We start from the raw sequence: 18,985 nt of genomic DNA on the forward strand, positions 1-18,985 counted from the left end.
ACGAGCTAAAGACATCAATCCCATAAGAATAGCTTTAGGTCAAAGTCAAAAAGTCAACTCAAAAGTTGGGCCCGGACCCATGTCTCGAAATCGGACAAAGGTCGCAAAATCCAACAATCCATTTGATTATAAGACTGACTATACTAGTTTCACTCAAATCCGACTTCGAATCGGCTTCCAAATCCCAAAAGTTCATTTTATGAAACTTTACCAATTTTTTCAAATTTCATCCCAAATCACTAATCGAATGATGAATTCAATGATATATTCATGATTATTAGCCAAAACCGAGTTAAAATTATTTACCTAGATGATTTCCTAGGAAACTCCCAAAAAATCGCCTCAAACCGAGCTTCCAAAGTCCAAGATGTGAAATAAAACCCTAAACCTCGCTTATATAGTGCTCTCTGAACCTTCACTGCGCGGTCCGCATAAATCCGTCGCGGCCGCACACTCCTCACCGCAGTCCGCATAATTCTGCCGCGGCCGCGGACCCTGAGCCATACCTTCCGCGGCCACATAGTACCTCTGCGGTCCGCACCAATTTTGTGCGGTCCTCACTTCCTACACTAGAGACCAGAGATCTGACAACTTCCAAAGCCAACTAATGATCCGATAACCAGCCGAAACTCACCCGAGGCCCTTGGGACCTCAACCAAATATACCTACATATCCCATAACATTATTCAAACTTAGTCAAACCTTTGAATCGCTCAAAACAACAACAAAATAACAAATTACCCTTGGATTTCAAGCCTAAGAACTTATAAACTTCCAAGTTCCGCAAAAGACGCCGAAACCAATCAAATCATGCCCGAATGACCCCAAATTTTGCACACAAGTCAAATATGATGCCACGAATCTATTCCAACTTCCGGAATTCTATTCCGACCTCGATATCAAATTTTCCATTGCCGACCGATATCGCCAAATTTCCAACTTTCGCTAATTCAAGCCTAAATCTACTCCGGACCTCCAAACCACATTTCAGACGCGCTCCTAACTCCAAAATCACCAAGCGGAGCTAACAGAACATCAAAGATCCAATCCGAAGTCAAATTCTAAAAAGTTAAATTTGGTCAAATCTTTCCAATTTGAAGCTTCTTACCGAGAATCATTCTTCTAAATCAATTTCGAATAATCTGAAAACCAAAACCGACGAGTCACACAAGTCATAATACATCACACGGAGCTACTCATGCCCTCAAACAACCGAGCGAAACACAATTGCTCAAAATGACCGATCAGATCGTTACACATAATTGCAAAACCAACTTATGTAGTTGGTTTTGGACGGTGCAACATGTTTTATATTGTAACAAGACTTGCAATTTCCAAGTTGTAAATTGCAAGTTGCAGAACCATGCAATATGATTGGTTCAATGTTTGGCAGGTTCTCCTATAAATAGGGGCTTCGTTCGTTCAGTTTAAAAACACCAAAATAAGAGAGAAGCAATACAAGTTAGAGAGAATAATTCACAGATTGTAGTCTGTGAGATAAATAGTGAGTGTGAGTAATATTATAGTGAGGTATTTTAAATAAAGAGTGTTATTTCTTTCAAAATTGTAGTAGTCTCTTGACACCACTAGATTGTAATATTATAGTGGTAATATTGCTCTGCTCGGTTATTGTATTTTACCCTATTAAAAGAGTTGATGTCATTGTTACTCTCTTGTGTTCTTATTATTTTCCGTGGATATATTACTGGGCGGAATTATTATTTTTCCCATCAACTTCTATCTTTGTTTTTCTTTCTCCCTCTTGTGAACCATTGACTTAATTTATGTAGTGAGCGCTAGACCTTTCTTCATTCAAGTTTAAGTCCCTCAAACAATAGACCATCTTAGTTAAGAGCTTAACAAATGTCTGCAACTGTACAAGATAATGTCAACTTGGAAAAAAAGAAGTACAAAATAAAGGAAAGGTGACACAAATATAGTTTCAAACTTCAATTGGGCGGCTTGATGATGATGGGAGTGAAATTTCCATATACCATTAGAAGAATAAATATACCATTAGAAGAATAAGAAATATGTCTTCAATATATAAGTAGTGCTAGGGGTGTTCATAAAAATCCGAAAACCCGTACCAAACCAAAAACCAAACCAAATCGATACTTTTTGGTTTGGTTTGGTTTTGGTTTTGAAATTTAAAAACCAATCAAATTTTGTTTGGTGTTGGTTTTAATTAAAAAATCCGAACCAAACCAAATATAGGAGTAGCTATTTTTAAATTTATTATTACACCTATATATATATGTATACTTTTATACAAAGTTTTAAAAATTTTATACTAAATATTAATCGTTTGCACTTTTAGTACAGTTCTTTTCCTTTACATTCTAGTTTAGTTGGTAGTTTTCTTTTGTTATATGTAAGAATCTATTTCATGTTAAAAATAATATATTTTTAATTGAGTCCTTAAATTATTCATCATTATTTGATTCAATTATCATCAATATATCTTGGTAAATAATAGATTTCTCAAAGGGCAATTGATTTGATAGTGTTAAGTTGAAAATGTGGTCGCCGAAATGTGTGTTTGGTAGTGTACGTGTTATATTTAAGAAAAAACCGACAAATAACCGAAAAATCGAAAAATCGGCATAAACCGAATCGAGAAAAAATCGACTTAATTGGTTTGGTTCTAATATTTGAAAAATCGACTTACTTGATTTGGTTTCTTTTTAGGGAAAAATCGATCCAAACCGAACCATGAACACCCCTAAGTATTGCTCTCATGAATGTAAATAATGTGTCTAACTCTAACCACGTAACATCCACGAATCGATATTTCCCCCTATATGTTTGTAAATAATATCCAACATGTAATATTCAGTGTCAGTGTCATCTTTATCCTATTTGATAGTTATTTTCATGCATCAACTTTTATTATCTACAATTTTTATTATGTGCAATTTCGTATTTTAATATTCAATGTTGTCTTTTTCTGATTTGATAGTTATTTTCATGCATCAACTTTTATTATCTACAATTTCGCCATTATTGGGCCCGTGGCACGGGCTATAACTATCTAGTATGGGAATAAGATCTGCTTGTTTTCAATTTTTAACAAAAATATGGCATTATAGAAAACGAAAAACATTATCAATAATTCATTGTTATCTTTGGAAAAGAAATCTCGAGACAACTTCAAAAGGTTTAAAAGATCACGAAAGTATCAAACTTTATTTTTATCTTCATATGGGTCTCCCCACCCCATTTGTGAGACTATACTGAGTATGTTGTTGTATGAGTCTCCCCAAGAAAAAAATGAAAAAAGTATTGATGTGTTTTACTTCTTACTTTCTGTTTGTACTTCTTTTCAAAGCACAAATACCAATATTAAATACTCAAACCCGCATAAAATAACAAGAACTAATCCACCAAAGTACGTATATATATATATATATCTGTCACACAGTAAAATTTATTTACATGTTAATTGCAACAAAAACAGTTTATTTAACTATGTAATGTCCAACCAAATATGACAATGATAATTATATTGTAATTACATTCTGACAAGCAAACATGTCATTGTAATTACTGTACTAAGTATTATTACCTTAATAATTATACACGACTTTTCAAGCAAACCCTATATAATTCTTACCATCTTAATTTCATTATTTAAGCATGCATGTCTAAATCCAATAATATTTTTTTAAAATAATTTCTCAAGAGTTACTTGAACCTTTTTAATTACCGCAAGGGAGGGAAAGGGTGAAAGGGGAAATGGACACTATGTTTGAACTTTGAACTCATTCTACATACCACCAAAACTTATAATTCAGTGATACTGATATAAGTTTTTTACAATAGAATTTAAGTATCATAATTTTCATTCCTTAAAAACTACAGGTTACACTTCGATTCTGCATTACTTTTTCCTTGATCTAACGGATATTAATTTTAATTTTTTTAGCAAACATTCTATTAAATTAGTACTATTACTGCAATAAAAGTTTTGTGAAAAGAATAAATCGTATAGCCTGTTTGGCCAAACTTCTTTTTGGCCAAAAGTGTTTTTTTTTTACCAAAAGCACTTTTGGCCAAAAAATTAAGGTGTTTGACCAAGCTTTTGAAAGAAAAAAAAGTGCTTTTGAGGAGAAGCAGAAGCAATTTTGGAGAAGCAGAAAAAAGTAGCTTCTCTCCAAAAGCATTTTTTTGAGAAGCACTTTTGAGAAAAATACACTTAGAAGTAATTTTTTAAAGTTTGGCCAAACACTAAATGCGATTTAGAAATGATTTTCAAACTAATTAACCAAACACAAACTGCTTCTCGCCAAAATTATTTTTGAGAAAAACACTTATCAAAATAAGCTAATTTTTGCGGCCTGGGGCTATAGTTATGGTACACAACATCCCAGCGTTTTCTGTACACTGAAAGGGTATTTCAGTAACTTACTTTTTCTCTCCGGTCATCCTTTATACAAGAGCTGGAAAAATCCCAAAATTTTCTACTTACTCTTTTTCCCCGCCATTTGAATTTATCCCATTAGGGCTTCATTTTCCTCTCAATTTGAAAAACTTCTTCTGCAAGATTCAGATTCACACTCTCAAATCCAAATTTTGATGTCAATTAATAGTTAAACACAGTGTTAAAGAAGCGTGTTTTTTGCGTGAACTCCGTTAATGGCGAATTTTTCAACTGGCAGTGGTGTACCTCGAGGCATAAGCTTATCGAATACGGTGCACTCCGAAACTGCGCCGTCGTTGCCGTTACCGTCGCTTCCAGTGTTCTGCGGTGCACTCGATCAGAACCTTCGGTTGTTCGACGAAAGCGAATCGAGATCGTTGAATCGGAGTGACGTAATCAGTCACGCTGTCAAAATTGCTGATCTGCTTCGCAATACCGACGTTTCTTATTTGTAAGTCTTTGCATTAATTTTAGGTATTTTAGTGAAATTTGTTCATTTTTTTGGTTTGAGAAATTTATTAATTTTTGGCGTATTTTACTCATTTGTAGCTCGAGATTTTTTTCCTTTTTTTCCTGGTTTGTAAATTGCTTATCTTTAGGCTTTGCAACATTTGCTTGGTAGGATTATACGTAGAAGTATCGCCTTTTACTGATTTTAGCTCAAATTTGTTCATTCATCTTGGTTTCAGAAACTTTACACGCCCGAGGTGTTGTAGGCCACAAGTATATGTTAGTATGTATTTCCTTTGGCATAAATTTTACTCATTTTAGCTTGAGATTTCATTTTTTTTCTATTTTGAGAAATTGCTTATTTTTAGGCGTTGCAACATTGACTTGGTAGAGTGACACGTTAGAAGTGTCGCAGACCACTGATATATCTTAGTTGTTATTTGCACAATTAGGTCACTTAGGTAATTGCAGATAGAATTACACGCTAGGAGTTTAATAAGACCACATATATCTTAGTTGTGAATTCTTCTGGCATAAATTGTACTCATTTTAGCTCGATATTTCGTTGCAGGCTTTGCAACATTGATTTGGTAGAATTATATGTATATGTAGCGTTTTACTCATTTAAGCTCAAATTTTTCATTTTCTAGTTTGAGAAACTTATTAGCTTTAGGCTTTGCAATTTTGACGTGGTAGAATTACACGCTATGAGTTTTGTAGATGTAGGATATATATTAGTGTGTATTTCTTTGTGCATAAATTTTACTCATTTTAGCTCGAGATTTCAATTTTTTTTTTCTATTTTGAGAACATGCTTTTTTTTAGGCTTTGTAACATTGACTTGGTAGAATAATATGTTAGAAGTGTTGCGGACCACTGATATATCTTGTTATTTGCACAATTAGGTCACTTAGGTAATTCCAGGTAGAATTACACGCTAGGAGTGTAATAAGACCACATATATATCTTAGTTGTAAATTCTTTTGGCACAAATTTTACTCATTTTAGTTCGAGATTTTGTTGCAGGCTTTGCAACATTGATTTGGTAGAATTGTATGTAGAAGTGTAGCATTTTACTCCTTTAAGCTCAAATTTGTTCATTTTTCTAGTTTGAGAAACTTATTAGCTTTAGGCTTTGCAATATTGACGTGGTAGAATTACATGCTATAAGTGTTGTAGACCATGGATATATATTGGTGTGTATTTCCTTTGGCATAAATTTTACTCATTTTAGCTCGGGATTTTGTCCCTTTTTTCCTTTCGATTGTGAGAAAGTTTTATAGGCTTTGCAACATTGGCTTGGTGGAATGACACGTTAGAAGTGTAACGGACCACAAATATACTTTAGTTGCTATTTACACAAATAGGTCACCTAGGTAATTGCACGCAACGACCACAAATATACTTTAGTTGTTATTTACACAAATTGGTCACCTAGGTAATTGCAGACAACTCTATTTATTGGCATTGATTGGTAACTTATAATAAATGATTAATAATATTTCAATTTCATTGTTAGTTAAAAAAATTTCATTATGGTGTATATAATTTAAATCGTTGGCTTGGTATAGTTACACGGTAGAAGTGCTGTAAGACCACAAATATATATTGGCGAAAATCGAAATACCCTCTGAACCTAGACCAAATCCCAGTTACACATTTTTTGCAGAGAAAAATCACTTTACACGCTCAAGCTTTTCGGTGTGTGCTTAATACACACCATTTTAGTAATGTTGCATGCGCATGCTACTAAGCGCGTTAACTTGCAAAGTTTATCCAAATTCTTATCTGAATGCTACATGTCAATTTTTTTTCCTTTTTTAATTATTAGCTCCCTAATCCTTCCTTCCCTCCAATTCGGCCCCCCCTCCTCACAAGGTCCCAAAATTAATACCCATAAATAACATCATTAAATCTCTCGATTTTTTTTAACAATTTTGTACTTCTGTTTCACTTCTCATGGTTGCTAATGCTTGTTCAGTTGACCTCAATCCCGCTGATGGGTTGAGCCATTCTCCACTAAAGCCTAAGCTTGAAGATATATTGGGTCTTAATAGAGCTTCTGGGATGCTTCTTCTGCGGATTTTATTTGAGATCCAGATTTTCCCAAAATTACTAGTATATTTTTTCTTAACCCAAAAGGAAAAATCTTAATTTGTTGAAGAGAGTTTCTCTGAACAACAATCTTTAGTCACTTTCAACTTCTGGGTTCTCTTGATGTTTCGATCTTGTAATTCTTGATGATTTCATATAACTTTTTGCTGGTGAAAAGGATTATTGGGTTATGGAGATGGTTTTAATGGTGGGTTGACTGTTGAAAACGGTGATTGGGGAGGTGGAAGCCATGGTGGTATCACATGGGAGTTAATGAAGCTTGGTGGTTATGGAGGAAAATGAGGGCAATTGAATGGTGTCACGATGGAGTTGTTGATATAGTGAAGTCGAAAAATGAAATGAATTTGCTGTTTTTGGGTGACCGTTGAAAATGTTGGTTGCTGGCTTTGAAAGGATTTTTCGGCTATTGGTTTGGGAAGATGAAGTATCTTTTCTAGTCTTTTTTAAGTAATGACACGTGTCAAAATCTTATTAGCTCGTAGTAGGGGTGTTCAAACCGAACCGAAAAATCGCACCAAACTGAAAAACCAAACCAAACCGATTAAAAAACCCGACTAGGTTTGGTTTGACTTGGTTTGGTATTGAGTAAAAACACCCAAACCAAACCGACATATAAATATATAAATTTTATTTATATTTTAAGACTTTATAGTGAATTTTCTTTAGAAAATGTAGAAATATTTGAGATCCTCTCATGTATTAACCTTGAAAGCGTAAATTAACGAAAAATTATTCTTAGACGACTAAGAAAATAATTATCATGTGTTACTAAAAAAATTCTCCCATTAGAATATTTAAATAGATTATATGTTTGTCAATTTTTTTTCCATATTTACCAAACATATATTCACTTATCAAAGCTTTATTTATAATTCTAACAAAGTAAGATTGAAATAATATTCATGTAACAAAAAAACCTGAGAACCCGATAAAAACCAAACCAATCCAAACCGATATAGTTGGTTTGGTTTGGTTTTGATAAAAACCGAACCAACCCAGTCCATGTACACCCCTAGCTCGTAGCTTACGCTTGTTGAGAAAAAGTGGCCTGAGACCAAACTGGCATGTAGTAGACACTCTATGAAAAGGTTGAGTGTGTAAGTTAATTTTCGTTCCCAGAAGATGTGTAACATGGATTTGGTCCCTAGTTTAGGGGGTAAATTATGTATTTTGCCAATATATATTAGTTGTGTATTTTTTTGGGCGTAAATTTTACTCATTTTAGCTCTATATTTCGTCTTTCTTTTCCCCGATTATTTTTGAGAAATTGTTTGTTTTTAGTCTTTGCAACGTTGACTTGGTAGAATGACACACTAGAAGTGTAGCAAACCACTGATATATCTTAGTTGTTATTTGCACAATTAGGTTAGTCAGGTAATTGCAGGTAGAATTACACGGCCTAGGAGTATAGTAAGACCACATATATCTTAGTTGTGAACTCTTTTGGCACAAATTGTATTCATTTTAGCTCGAGATTTCGTTGCAGGCTTTGCAACATTGACTTGGTAGAATTATACGTAGAAGTGTACTTTTTACTCATTTAAGCTCAAACTTATTAATTTCTCTGGTTTGAGAAACTTATTGGCTTTAGGCTTTGCAATATTGACATGGTAGAATTACATGCTATAAGTGTTGTAGACCATGGATATATATTGGTGTGTATTTCTTTTGGCATAAATTTTACTCATTTTAGCTCGAGCTTTCGTCTCTTTGTTTTGTTTCTATTTTTGTTAAAGTTTTTTAGGCTTTGCAATTTGACTTGGTAGAATGACACGTTAGAAGTGTAACAGACCATGGATATATTTCAGTTGTTATTTACACAAATAGGTCACCTAGGTAACTCTATTTAATAGCATTTATTGTAACTTAGAATAAATGATTAGTAATCTGCTATAACAAGTTCAATTTCATTGTTAATTTGAAAAATTCATTGCGGTGTATATAATTTAAATTGTTGGCTTGGTATAATTATACGATAGAAGTGCTGTAAGACCACATATACATATATTAGTAGTGTATATTTTTGGGCATAAATTTTACTCATTTTAGCTCTAATTTTCGTCTTTTTTGTTGTTGTTGAGAAATTGCTTATTTTTAGTCTTTGTAACATTGACTTGGTAGAATGACACATTAGAAGTGTTGGGGACCACTGATTTATCTTAGTTGTTATTTGCAAATTAGGTCACTTAGGTAATTGCAGGTGTGAGAAAGTACGGTAAAAACTATATTATTGATATTCTACTTTTGTGTTTTACAATAGCCGTATTTATAACTATACACAATACACATTCTACTCCTATTCTATGGGAGATTAGGGTTATTTGCATGCCTATCTAACACTCCCCCTCAAGCCGGTGCATACAAATCATATGTACCGAACTTGTTACATATGTAACTAATACGAAGACCAGTGAGGGACTTGGTGAAAATATCTGCAAGATGATCATTCGACTTTACAAACTTTGTAGCAATATCTCCTGAGAGTATTTTGTCTGACAAAGTGACAGTCAATCTCAATATGTTTAGTTCTCTCATGGAATGCCAGATTTGATGCAATATGAAAGGCAACTTGATTTCTATGTGGTTGATCTCACCAAATTTCAACTCCTTGAGCAACTGTTGATCCAAGCTAGCTCACATGTTGCCATAGCCATTGCTCGATATTCTGCTTCTGCACTAGACTGAGCAACCACATTCTGTTTCTTGCTCTTTCAAGATACCAAATTACCTCCTATTAAAACACAATGTCCAGACGTAAAATGCCTACCGAAGGTGATCCTGCCCAATCAGCATTTGAGTAGGGGTGTGCATTTGAATCGGTTTATCGATAAATCAAATCGATTATTTGTTATCGGTTTATCGATTTATCGATTTCAATTTCGAAATTTTCCTTATCGAGTTATCGATTACGATTTTGATTTTGTCCTCTTCGGTTATCGGTTTATCGATAAGCCGATAGATATACTAAAAAGAAAAAAAAATAATTTTTTTTACCTTTATTCTATAATACCCTTCCCTTTACCCTAAGTCCCTAACCCTATTATTTCCTCTACCACATTTAAGGAATGATCATATTTAAAGCTCAAGGGAATGAAGTTCAAATTAATGGAAAACAGAATTAGATGTGATGATATATTTTGTTTTTTTTATATATACCGTTGGAGTGTTGGTGACATACATTTGATCCCTTACTTTAGTTTCGTTGCATGTGCTTGTTGACATAATTTTTATGTTATAAATGATGTTTGTCTTATTTTAGCTTTTGTTTGTCCATATTAGTTAGGCGTGTTTATAGCGATATACTTTCCGTGAAATCCCGCAATTTTTCTTATTGGTGTAATCGATAACCGAATCGATAAGCCCCAAAAATCAATAAATCGAAATCGAAAAAATCGAAACCTTATTGAAACAATAACGATAAACATATGTACAAATCGATAATCGATCAGTATTTATCGATAAGGGTCAAAATCGAATCGATAAATCGAATGCACACCCCTACATTTGAGTATCCACCGCTCATGGTCTCGATCCTCAAACATTAATCCTTTGCTTGGAGCTGATTTTATATACTGAAGAATGCGGACAACTGCATCCCAATGACTATCACAGGGAGAATCCATAAACTGACTCATAATGCTCATAGGTTATATTGCGCGGACTCTTCAAAACAGTTGCCGCACCTGTGTCGCACACACCCATTGATATTTTTGAAGAGTCCGAGCAACATAGCTCATAAGAAAGGAAATGTCAGGTCTAGTCATTATCATTATGAGGTAATTTAATTGTCAACCAGCCGCCTATATCTTGTAGGATTGCTAAGCGGCTCCCCCGCCCTGGCAGAAGTTTAGAATTCAGATCCATAGGAGCGTCAACATGTCTACAGCCTATTATTCTTGTCTAATGCATACTTCCGTTGTGAGATCACAATATCTGAGCTAGACTGAGCGATCTCAATACTCAAAAAATACTTTAATTTGCCCAGATCCTTAGTCTGAAGGTACTGAAAGAGATGCTGCTACAACTTAGTAATGTCATCCTAATCATTGCCGATAATAACAATATCATCAACATAAACCACCAGATTAATATAGAGATTTGAAGCGAAATGCCGATAAAATACAGAGTAATCGGCTTCACCACATGTCATGCCAAACTCCTGAATAACTGTATTGAACTTACCGAACCAGCCTCGAGGAGACTGCTTTAGACCATAAAGTGACCGATGCAACCGACATACAAGGCCACTAGACTCCCCGAGCAACAAAATCAGGCGGTTGTTCTATATAAACTTCATCCTCAAGGTCACCGTGAAAAAAATCATTCTTAATGCCCAACTGATAGAGAGGCCAATGTTGAACAACAACTATAGATAGAAAAAGACTGATTGATGCTATTTTAGCTACGAGAGAGAAATTTTATCACTGTAATTGAGCCCAAATATCTGAGTATACCCTTTGGCTACAAGACAAGACTTAAGTCGATCAACTTGGCATCTGGACCAACTTTGACTACACACACCCACCGACAACCAACAGTAGATATACCTATTATAGAAACAAGCTCCCATGTGCCATTAGTATGTATTGCAGACATCTCTTCGATCATGACCTGTCGCCATGTAGGATGAAATAACGCTTCACCTGTGGACTTAGGGATAATTATAGAGGACAAAGATGACACAAAGGCATAATTGGGTGATGTCGTGATGAGTAATGATGATAGCTCAAACCAATATAATGCGATTGAGATTAAAAGTGGATCTAATACCTTTTCGAAGTGCGACCGATAAACTAGAAGGAGACAAGTTTGCAATAGGTGAATGATCCGATACAGGACGTGAATCATCTGGACCGAATGCTGGACGCTGACGACGATGATAAATCAGGAGTGATAGAGCTGTAGAAGATTGAACTGGACTGGGTGATGGAATTGGAGCTATAGGTGGTGGAGCTGGATAGTGTTGTGAATAGCGTGAAGCGAGGAAAAGCAACAACCCCCATTTCACGAAAAGCGAGAAGCGAGAAGCAAAACGCCCTCTTTTTTGAAGTGAAGCGGAATTTAAAAAAAAAAAATTAAAATAAATACGGCATAGACAACACATGTAATTGTAAGCAAATGTTCAATACTTGAATTAAAAAACTAAAGAGTAACATCAATTAAAGCACAAAATGAGCAAATTGGGCAGAATTTGGGCAGAAACGGGGCAGAATTTTTCTGAAAAAAATTTAGCGATTTTTGGACGTTTAGAAAGAAAAAGAAGAAGAAAAAGAAAAAGAAAAAGAAGAAAAAGAAGAAGAAGAATGAAAATAAAAAGTGCAAAAGCAAAACATACCTGTTGAAACTTGAAAGCTGTTGTTGTAATGTTGAAGAAGAAGAAGAAGAACCCTAGTTTGCTTGAACAAATCGCTGCTTCATGTGAGGAAGAAATCGTTAGTTTTTTGAGGAAGAAAAGGCTGGTTTAGAACCCTAGTTTGCTGCTGAAGAAGTGTCTAAAACAGAAGACTCAACGATTTGGGTCTTTTAATTGAAAAAAGACTCGTTTGGGCCTTTTAATTCAAAAAGCAACCGCTTCTTCCGCTCCGCTCTGCTTCACCGCTTCTCGCTTTTTAGAGAGAAGCAGTCGCTTATGTGTACCTGAGCAACTTTTAGTTGGGGCAGCGACCAGCTCCTCGCTCCGCTTCGCTTCTCGCTTAAAGCGAGGAAGCGGACGCTTTTTTCATCACTGGAGCTGGAAGTGATGGAATTGAAGCTGTAGGTGGTGGAGTTGGAGTTGTGGAGGAAGATGAACGAGTAATAGTGACTGAATCTCCAAAAAATGGAATTGGTAGCACCTTAGAAATATCCAAGTGATCACTTGGACCTGTGAAGTATGGTTGGGTTTCAAAGAAGGTAACATCAACAGATATAACTGGAGGTCGGGTGAATAGTATCGATATTCCTTTTGCATTCTCGAGTAACCCAGAAATACACACTTAAGAACACGAGGAGCTAACTTATCTTTTCCTAGAGTAAGGTTATGAACAAAACACGTGCTCCCAAAGACACTGGGTAAAAGAGAGAACAAAGGTGAGTGGAGAAACAAGACAGAGAATGGAACTTGATTCTAGATAACTGTGTATGACAAATGATTAATAAGATAACAAGATGTGAGAACTGCGTTTCCCCCAAAAACGCAACAGAACACGAGATTGTACGAGTAGGGTATGAGCAGTTTCAATGATATGCTTATTCTTTTTTTCCCATACCTCAATTTGTTAAGATGTGTTCGGACAAGATATTTGATGAATGATCCCATGAGAGTTCATAACTGCTAGAGTGAGGTCGACAAATACTTTAGGGTATTATAATAGATTTAAGAGAGGCTAACCAAACAAAACCAAATATCGAATGAAGATTACCAATGGTAACTTCAAATCAGGCAATTAGAAGTGTGACCAAGTGTTATAATGATCACAAATATTGTCTCCAGTCATTAAACTAGTAGTAAGTTGGTCTAAGATTGTTGCTTGACCTTCAAAGTGTGAACAAAGTGGCCGGAAAAATGACTAGACAACTGTTTCGCCGGAAAACCAGTACTCTCGATGGAATTTGAGAAAAAGAAACCGGAATCTGAAAAAATCATCGGAATGTGATAGGATCTTAATGGGTAGGCTTCGAATCACCTCACGAGCAAGCTGTCTTCAAGGAGTTTTGCTGGAATCTGGCCGAAAAGTGGCTCACGCGCCGGCGCACGTACAAATCTCGATGAAAAAATTCTTCCTCTGTTCGGCGCGTTAGGGCGCGTAGAGAGGAGTTTTCCGGTGATGTTTGTTGGGGTTTGGTCGCGGGACTACGACAGACCTTGTAGTGGTATTGGTTTACGCACAACACTGATAAAAAAGTGACTTTGACGCAACAACTTCTCAAATCACCAGAAAATTGCACGCTGATGAGTTCTTTCTTTCCGGATGTCGTTGGAATGATGCACATTGATTTCTCACCAATGCTTTGATACCATGGGGGAAAGCACGGGAACAAGTATGTTATTGATATTCTATTAAGTGTTTTACGATAGCCCAATTTACAACTATACACAATACACATTCTATTCCTATTCCATGTGGGACTAGGGTTATTTACATAACTATCTAACAACAAGTAACTCTATTTAATAGCATTGATTGATAACCTAGAATAAATAGTGAGTAACATGCTATAATAAGTTAAATTATCCTGATAGTGTAAAAACTTCGTTGCACCGTAATTGTATATAAATTAAATCTTTTGCTTGGTATAGTTACACCTAGGAGTGTTGTAAGACCACGAATATATATTAGTTGTACATTCTTTTGGAATAAATTTTACTCATTTTAGCTTTCGTATTTTTTTTCTATTTTGAGAAATCGCTTATTTTTAGTCTTTGCAACATTTTTACTTTACCTTTTTAGGCTTTGCAACACTGACCCCGTAGAACCACACGTAGAATCTTTCCTCAATACAGACATATATTAGTTGTGATATTTCTTTTTTGGAATTTTAGTCATTTCAAGTTCTAGTTGCTCCTTTATCTTTTTTGAAGCTCCTTTATCTTGTTTGAACAATTTCTTATTTTTAGGCTTTGCAACATTGGCTTAGTAAAAATTACACGTTAGAAATGTTCCAGAACAAGGGTATATCTTAGTTGGATTCTTTGGCCACGAATATCACGGTCGAATTGATTCGCTTCTATGGTTTGAGCAGTTTCTTATTTTTGGGCTTTGTGACAGTGTCCAGGTAGAATTATGCATTAGGAGTTTTCCAATATTCAGACATGGATTTTACTAATTTCAAGTTTGAATTGCTTCACTTATCAGGTTTTAGCAATTTCTTATTTTTACGTTGACTTGGTAGAAGCAGAACAATAAGTATCCTTCAGCTCTGATTTTGCATGTTTCAGATGATTTTGGGTATGAATATGAATGAAAAACTTTCTTTTTTGCCTGGTAGGTATATTCTGTTAAGTGTTTTTTAGTTGTTAATTTTTTGTTTTTTTGTTAAGTTTTTGTACTCCTAGAGCATCCAATTATCGGTTAAGTGATATTTTCACCGAGTATGGGCAGAAAAGTAATACAGCATTCCAACTGTAGAAAAACGCAACCTGTGAAGATTCTAAGGGAATACTCATTATAGATAAACGTAGCATAGCAACTTTTGCACTTAATTACGCTTTAGTGGAGCAATCTGTAGATGGATCACATCTACGAAGTAATCCTGGTCGTAAGACCGAATGAATGTTACTTATCTTATAAACTAGGGCAAATGTTAGATTTTTAAGTTAAAATGGATTATAGCTGCTTTTGAAGTGATCAAGATATCAAAAGTCTTGTCTTCTTCTCAACTAGAAGAAAGGCAAAGTTCTTTAGTCATGGCGTGAAATACTTCATGTTTTGCATTAGAAATTGAAAATATTCATTTTATTAAATAAATTCAGAGACTAAGTGATTATTGTTCATTGGCAATGTCACCTTCCAAGATTCTGGACCAGCCTAAACTAAGGTTTATTGTGCTGAAGAATCATTTTTTTGATAAAGTAAAACAATTCCATTAATGCATGGGAAAGATCCTGTACACTTGGCCTTTTTTTTTACTCATTTGAACTCTAATTTATTCCTTTTTTTTTCTGGTTTGAGAAATTTATTAGTTTTAGGCTTTGCAACGTTGATTTGCTGAATTACACGTCAGAAGTGTATATATTTTGTGTGCGTGTGTGTGTGCATGTGTGTGTTTGCTGTGTATTTTTTTTGGCATAAATTTTACTCATTTTAGCTCGAAATTCATCTTTCTTTTTCTATTTTTGAAATTGCTTATCTCTAGGCTTTGCAACATTGACTTGGTAGAATTACATGCCATAAGAGTTGTAGACCAGAAATATATATTACTTGTGTATTTTTTTGATACAAATTTTACTCATTTTAGCTCGAGATTGCGTCCTTTTTTTGCTAGTTTGAGAAAATACTTATTTTCAAGCTTTGCAACATTGACTTCGTAGAATTACATGTGTACAAGTGTTCTAAGACCACATATATACTTTAGTTGTGAATTTTTTTGGCACGAATTTTACTCCTTTTTTTTTTCCTGGTCTGTGAGATTACTTATTTTTAGGCTTTGAAAACATTGACTTGGTAGAATTAAATGTGTAGAAGTGCTGCAGACCACAGATATATACAAGTTGCGATTCTTTTTCTTTGGCACAAATATAATCATATTGCAATCAAGTTGATTCTATTCTCTGGCTTGAGCATTTCGTTGTTCAAGTTTTGCAACATTGACTTGATTGAATTACATGCTACAAGTGCTGTAGACCAATCACAACAACAGTAACAACTACGCCTTAGTCCCAAACAAGTTGGGTTCACGATACAAATCCTCACTGATCATTTTTTGTCATTAAAGCTCAACTTATGTCATCATCATATCAAATAAAAATAAAAGTTTCGTTATTAAAGAAAAGAAAATTAAGTTAAATATTTAATACTCCCTTCGTTTTAATTTATGTGATGTAGTTTGACTCGGAACAACGTTTAAGGAAAAAAGAAAGACTTTTAAAACGTGTGGTCTTGAAAGTTTAAAGAGTAAAAGCTTTTGTGTGACTTTTAATATGTTTGGCTATAACAACTTCTCATAAGGGTAAAATGGAAACTTTAAAGTTGGATTGTTTTCAAATTTAAAAATGTGTCATTCTTTTTGAAACAGACTAATAAGGAAATTGTGTCACATAAATTAAAATTAAGGGAGTAATAATAATAACAATATTTTATTATTATTTTTGTTATTATTATTATTAAAATGTCTCTATATTTTAACGCGAATATAAATCTATGATAAAGTCAAAATACTCCTAGAAAAGCAATTGTCCAAAACCATCATACTTATAGACTAAAACCTATTTCCAATTGCTTCTCCATAGTTCAAGCCTTTGGTTGAATAGTGAATACCATTTACAAACTAATTTTTGAGCATCAGGAGATCAATGTGTGGATGAATTTCATCAATCTATGATGTAAATAGCTTAATAATAATCTTGGTCGCACCGTCTGCTAGACTTATTGGTCTAAAATCTCTAAGTTCAATGACTCCACTTTTTAAAGGCATTAAGTATTTCAAATTCTCCATCTTATCTTTTAAGAGCTTGGCACTTGTCCTCCTAACTTTACAGGGTTGCAATTTGCAACTGATGTCAATTTCTAAAATTTATTTCGTAAGTTGATCAATATACAATCAGAGAAAATAGGAAATAGAGAAAGCATGAATTGACAAATGCAGAAACGAAAATGCATTATACATAACGACTAACGACTATGCCTCAGTTTCAAGCAAGTTGGGATGGACTATACGAATCCTTAGTGTCCATGCTGCTCCATTTAAGTTCATCTTAGACCCATATTATAGATAACGACGACGACAACAACAACAACAACATCAACAACACCACCACCACCACCAATAATAATAATAATAATAATAGTAATAAATAATAATAATAATAATAATAACAATAATAATAGAAATAAAATAGGTGTCTCTTTTATTTTCTATTGGCATATAAATTTCATATGGGACTAAAAGGTTCCTAAAAAACATAAGACTAAGACCTAAAGTAAACATTTTACCTTACCTTATCAAAACGAAAAAACATAAGACCTAAAGTAAACGTACTAGCATGACTAACAACATAGCCCTGTCTAAGAGGTGGAAATGGAACTGCCTTACCAAAAGGTTATATGAACCTCATATTTACACTTCTTCATGTGCATTTCGTCCACGGTAATCCTTAAATATTGATAAAAAGACAAATGTCCTACATTTTCTCTCACTTAATAGTATAAACTTGCATTGATTCTCATTTTATGATTCATGAAAGCCAAAGCAGGAAATTAATTTGGTGTGAGGTAGTTTATTATTTTATAAGCTTACTCTATCTAAAGGACTAAGATGCCTTGCACTATTAATTGATGATTATGAGCAAATGATTCAAGCTAGTAGGTTTGCTAAGTTTGAGCAACCTTTTCTTTCTTGTTCTTCTTGTAAATAGTTTGGACAGTCAAGTTAAGTGAGTATTTTTCTCTATTTTCCTGTTCACTTACTCTGTTCAGAAAGATTTAATTGCCAGGTTAAGAGGTGTGGGGTAGTTGTACATCAAACTGTATTTATTTTTCTTGGCCTCTTTAAGTAACAAGTATATCCTATTTTTGTGCTTTCAGATGTTAGTGGATGACATATGAACATTGCGTTTATGTTTATATTAGGATTAAAGGTCTGAGATGCCCAAAAACTTGAAGGTCCTTGAGCTGGGAAAAATGAGAATAAGAGATAATTGTGAACTCAAAATTGCAATTGCTTACTAATTGTAATTAAAAATTTAGAAGAACAAGCTCTCTCTCTCTCTCTCTCTCTCATTTTAAAAATGGTGGTGTGGGGGCCAACTTGTGTGTACCTCAATTGTTCCGCCGGGTACTTGCTACTTAACTACCTCCCATCAGCACAAGTATCAAATAACTCTACCTACCAAGGCTTAGGCAAATGGAAAGATATCAGTTAGAAATTTTGTCTTTGTTGGGATTTGAACCCTTGTTTGCTGTTTTATCTAACTTCATTGGTCGCTAGGCTACACATCCTTTGGTGCAAGCACTGACTATTTTCTTCATAAGTGGCCAACCTTCGAGTAAAAGAGAAGATAAAGAAAAGGAAGACATACATGCAGTTGAATATGCTGGGCCCGCATCCTACCTAAAAGGAGACCATAGAACGGCAGAACTTTCTGCTCTACATATTTTTGATTTATAAATTCTTAATTGCAGGAACCTTAGAGCTGATGCGAGTCCTCAACCGTATGGCTTTGTGGGGAATCTGGACCTCTATAATGAAGTGCTTAGATGTAACTCTGAAGCCTTTGCTTGCATAGGTGCAGGTAAAGAAGTCCTATTTAGTCGATTTCATTGTTTCCAATCTCCTATGTTTGATTTCTACCATGTCCAA

General features: G+C 34.5%; 1 protein-coding gene across 3 annotated transcripts in view; it reads left to right on the forward strand.

Moving 5' to 3' along the window:
* The first annotated feature begins 4,469 nt into the window (after positions 1–4,469).
* Positions 4,470–18,985, forward strand: part of LOC107812928 (sister chromatid cohesion protein SCC2) — a 28,606-nt gene continuing 14,090 nt past the window's right edge. For 2 of the 3 annotated variants that reach the window (XM_016638117.2, XM_075242913.1), the window contains exons 1-2: positions 4,470–4,874; positions 18,808–18,917. In XM_016638117.2, coding sequence (XP_016493603.2) covers positions 4,639–4,874; positions 18,808–18,917 — 346 coding nt within the window. In that variant the 5' untranslated portion in view covers positions 4,470–4,638. Of the gene's footprint in view, positions 4,875–18,807; positions 18,918–18,985 lie in introns of those variants that run through there. The other variant, XM_075242914.1, reaches the window with a different exon arrangement.

Source organism: Nicotiana tabacum, chromosome 22 (genome assembly GCF_000715075.1).
Source record: "Nicotiana tabacum cultivar K326 chromosome 22, ASM71507v2, whole genome shotgun sequence".
Classification (NCBI taxonomy): Eukaryota; Viridiplantae; Streptophyta; class Magnoliopsida; order Solanales; family Solanaceae; genus Nicotiana; species Nicotiana tabacum.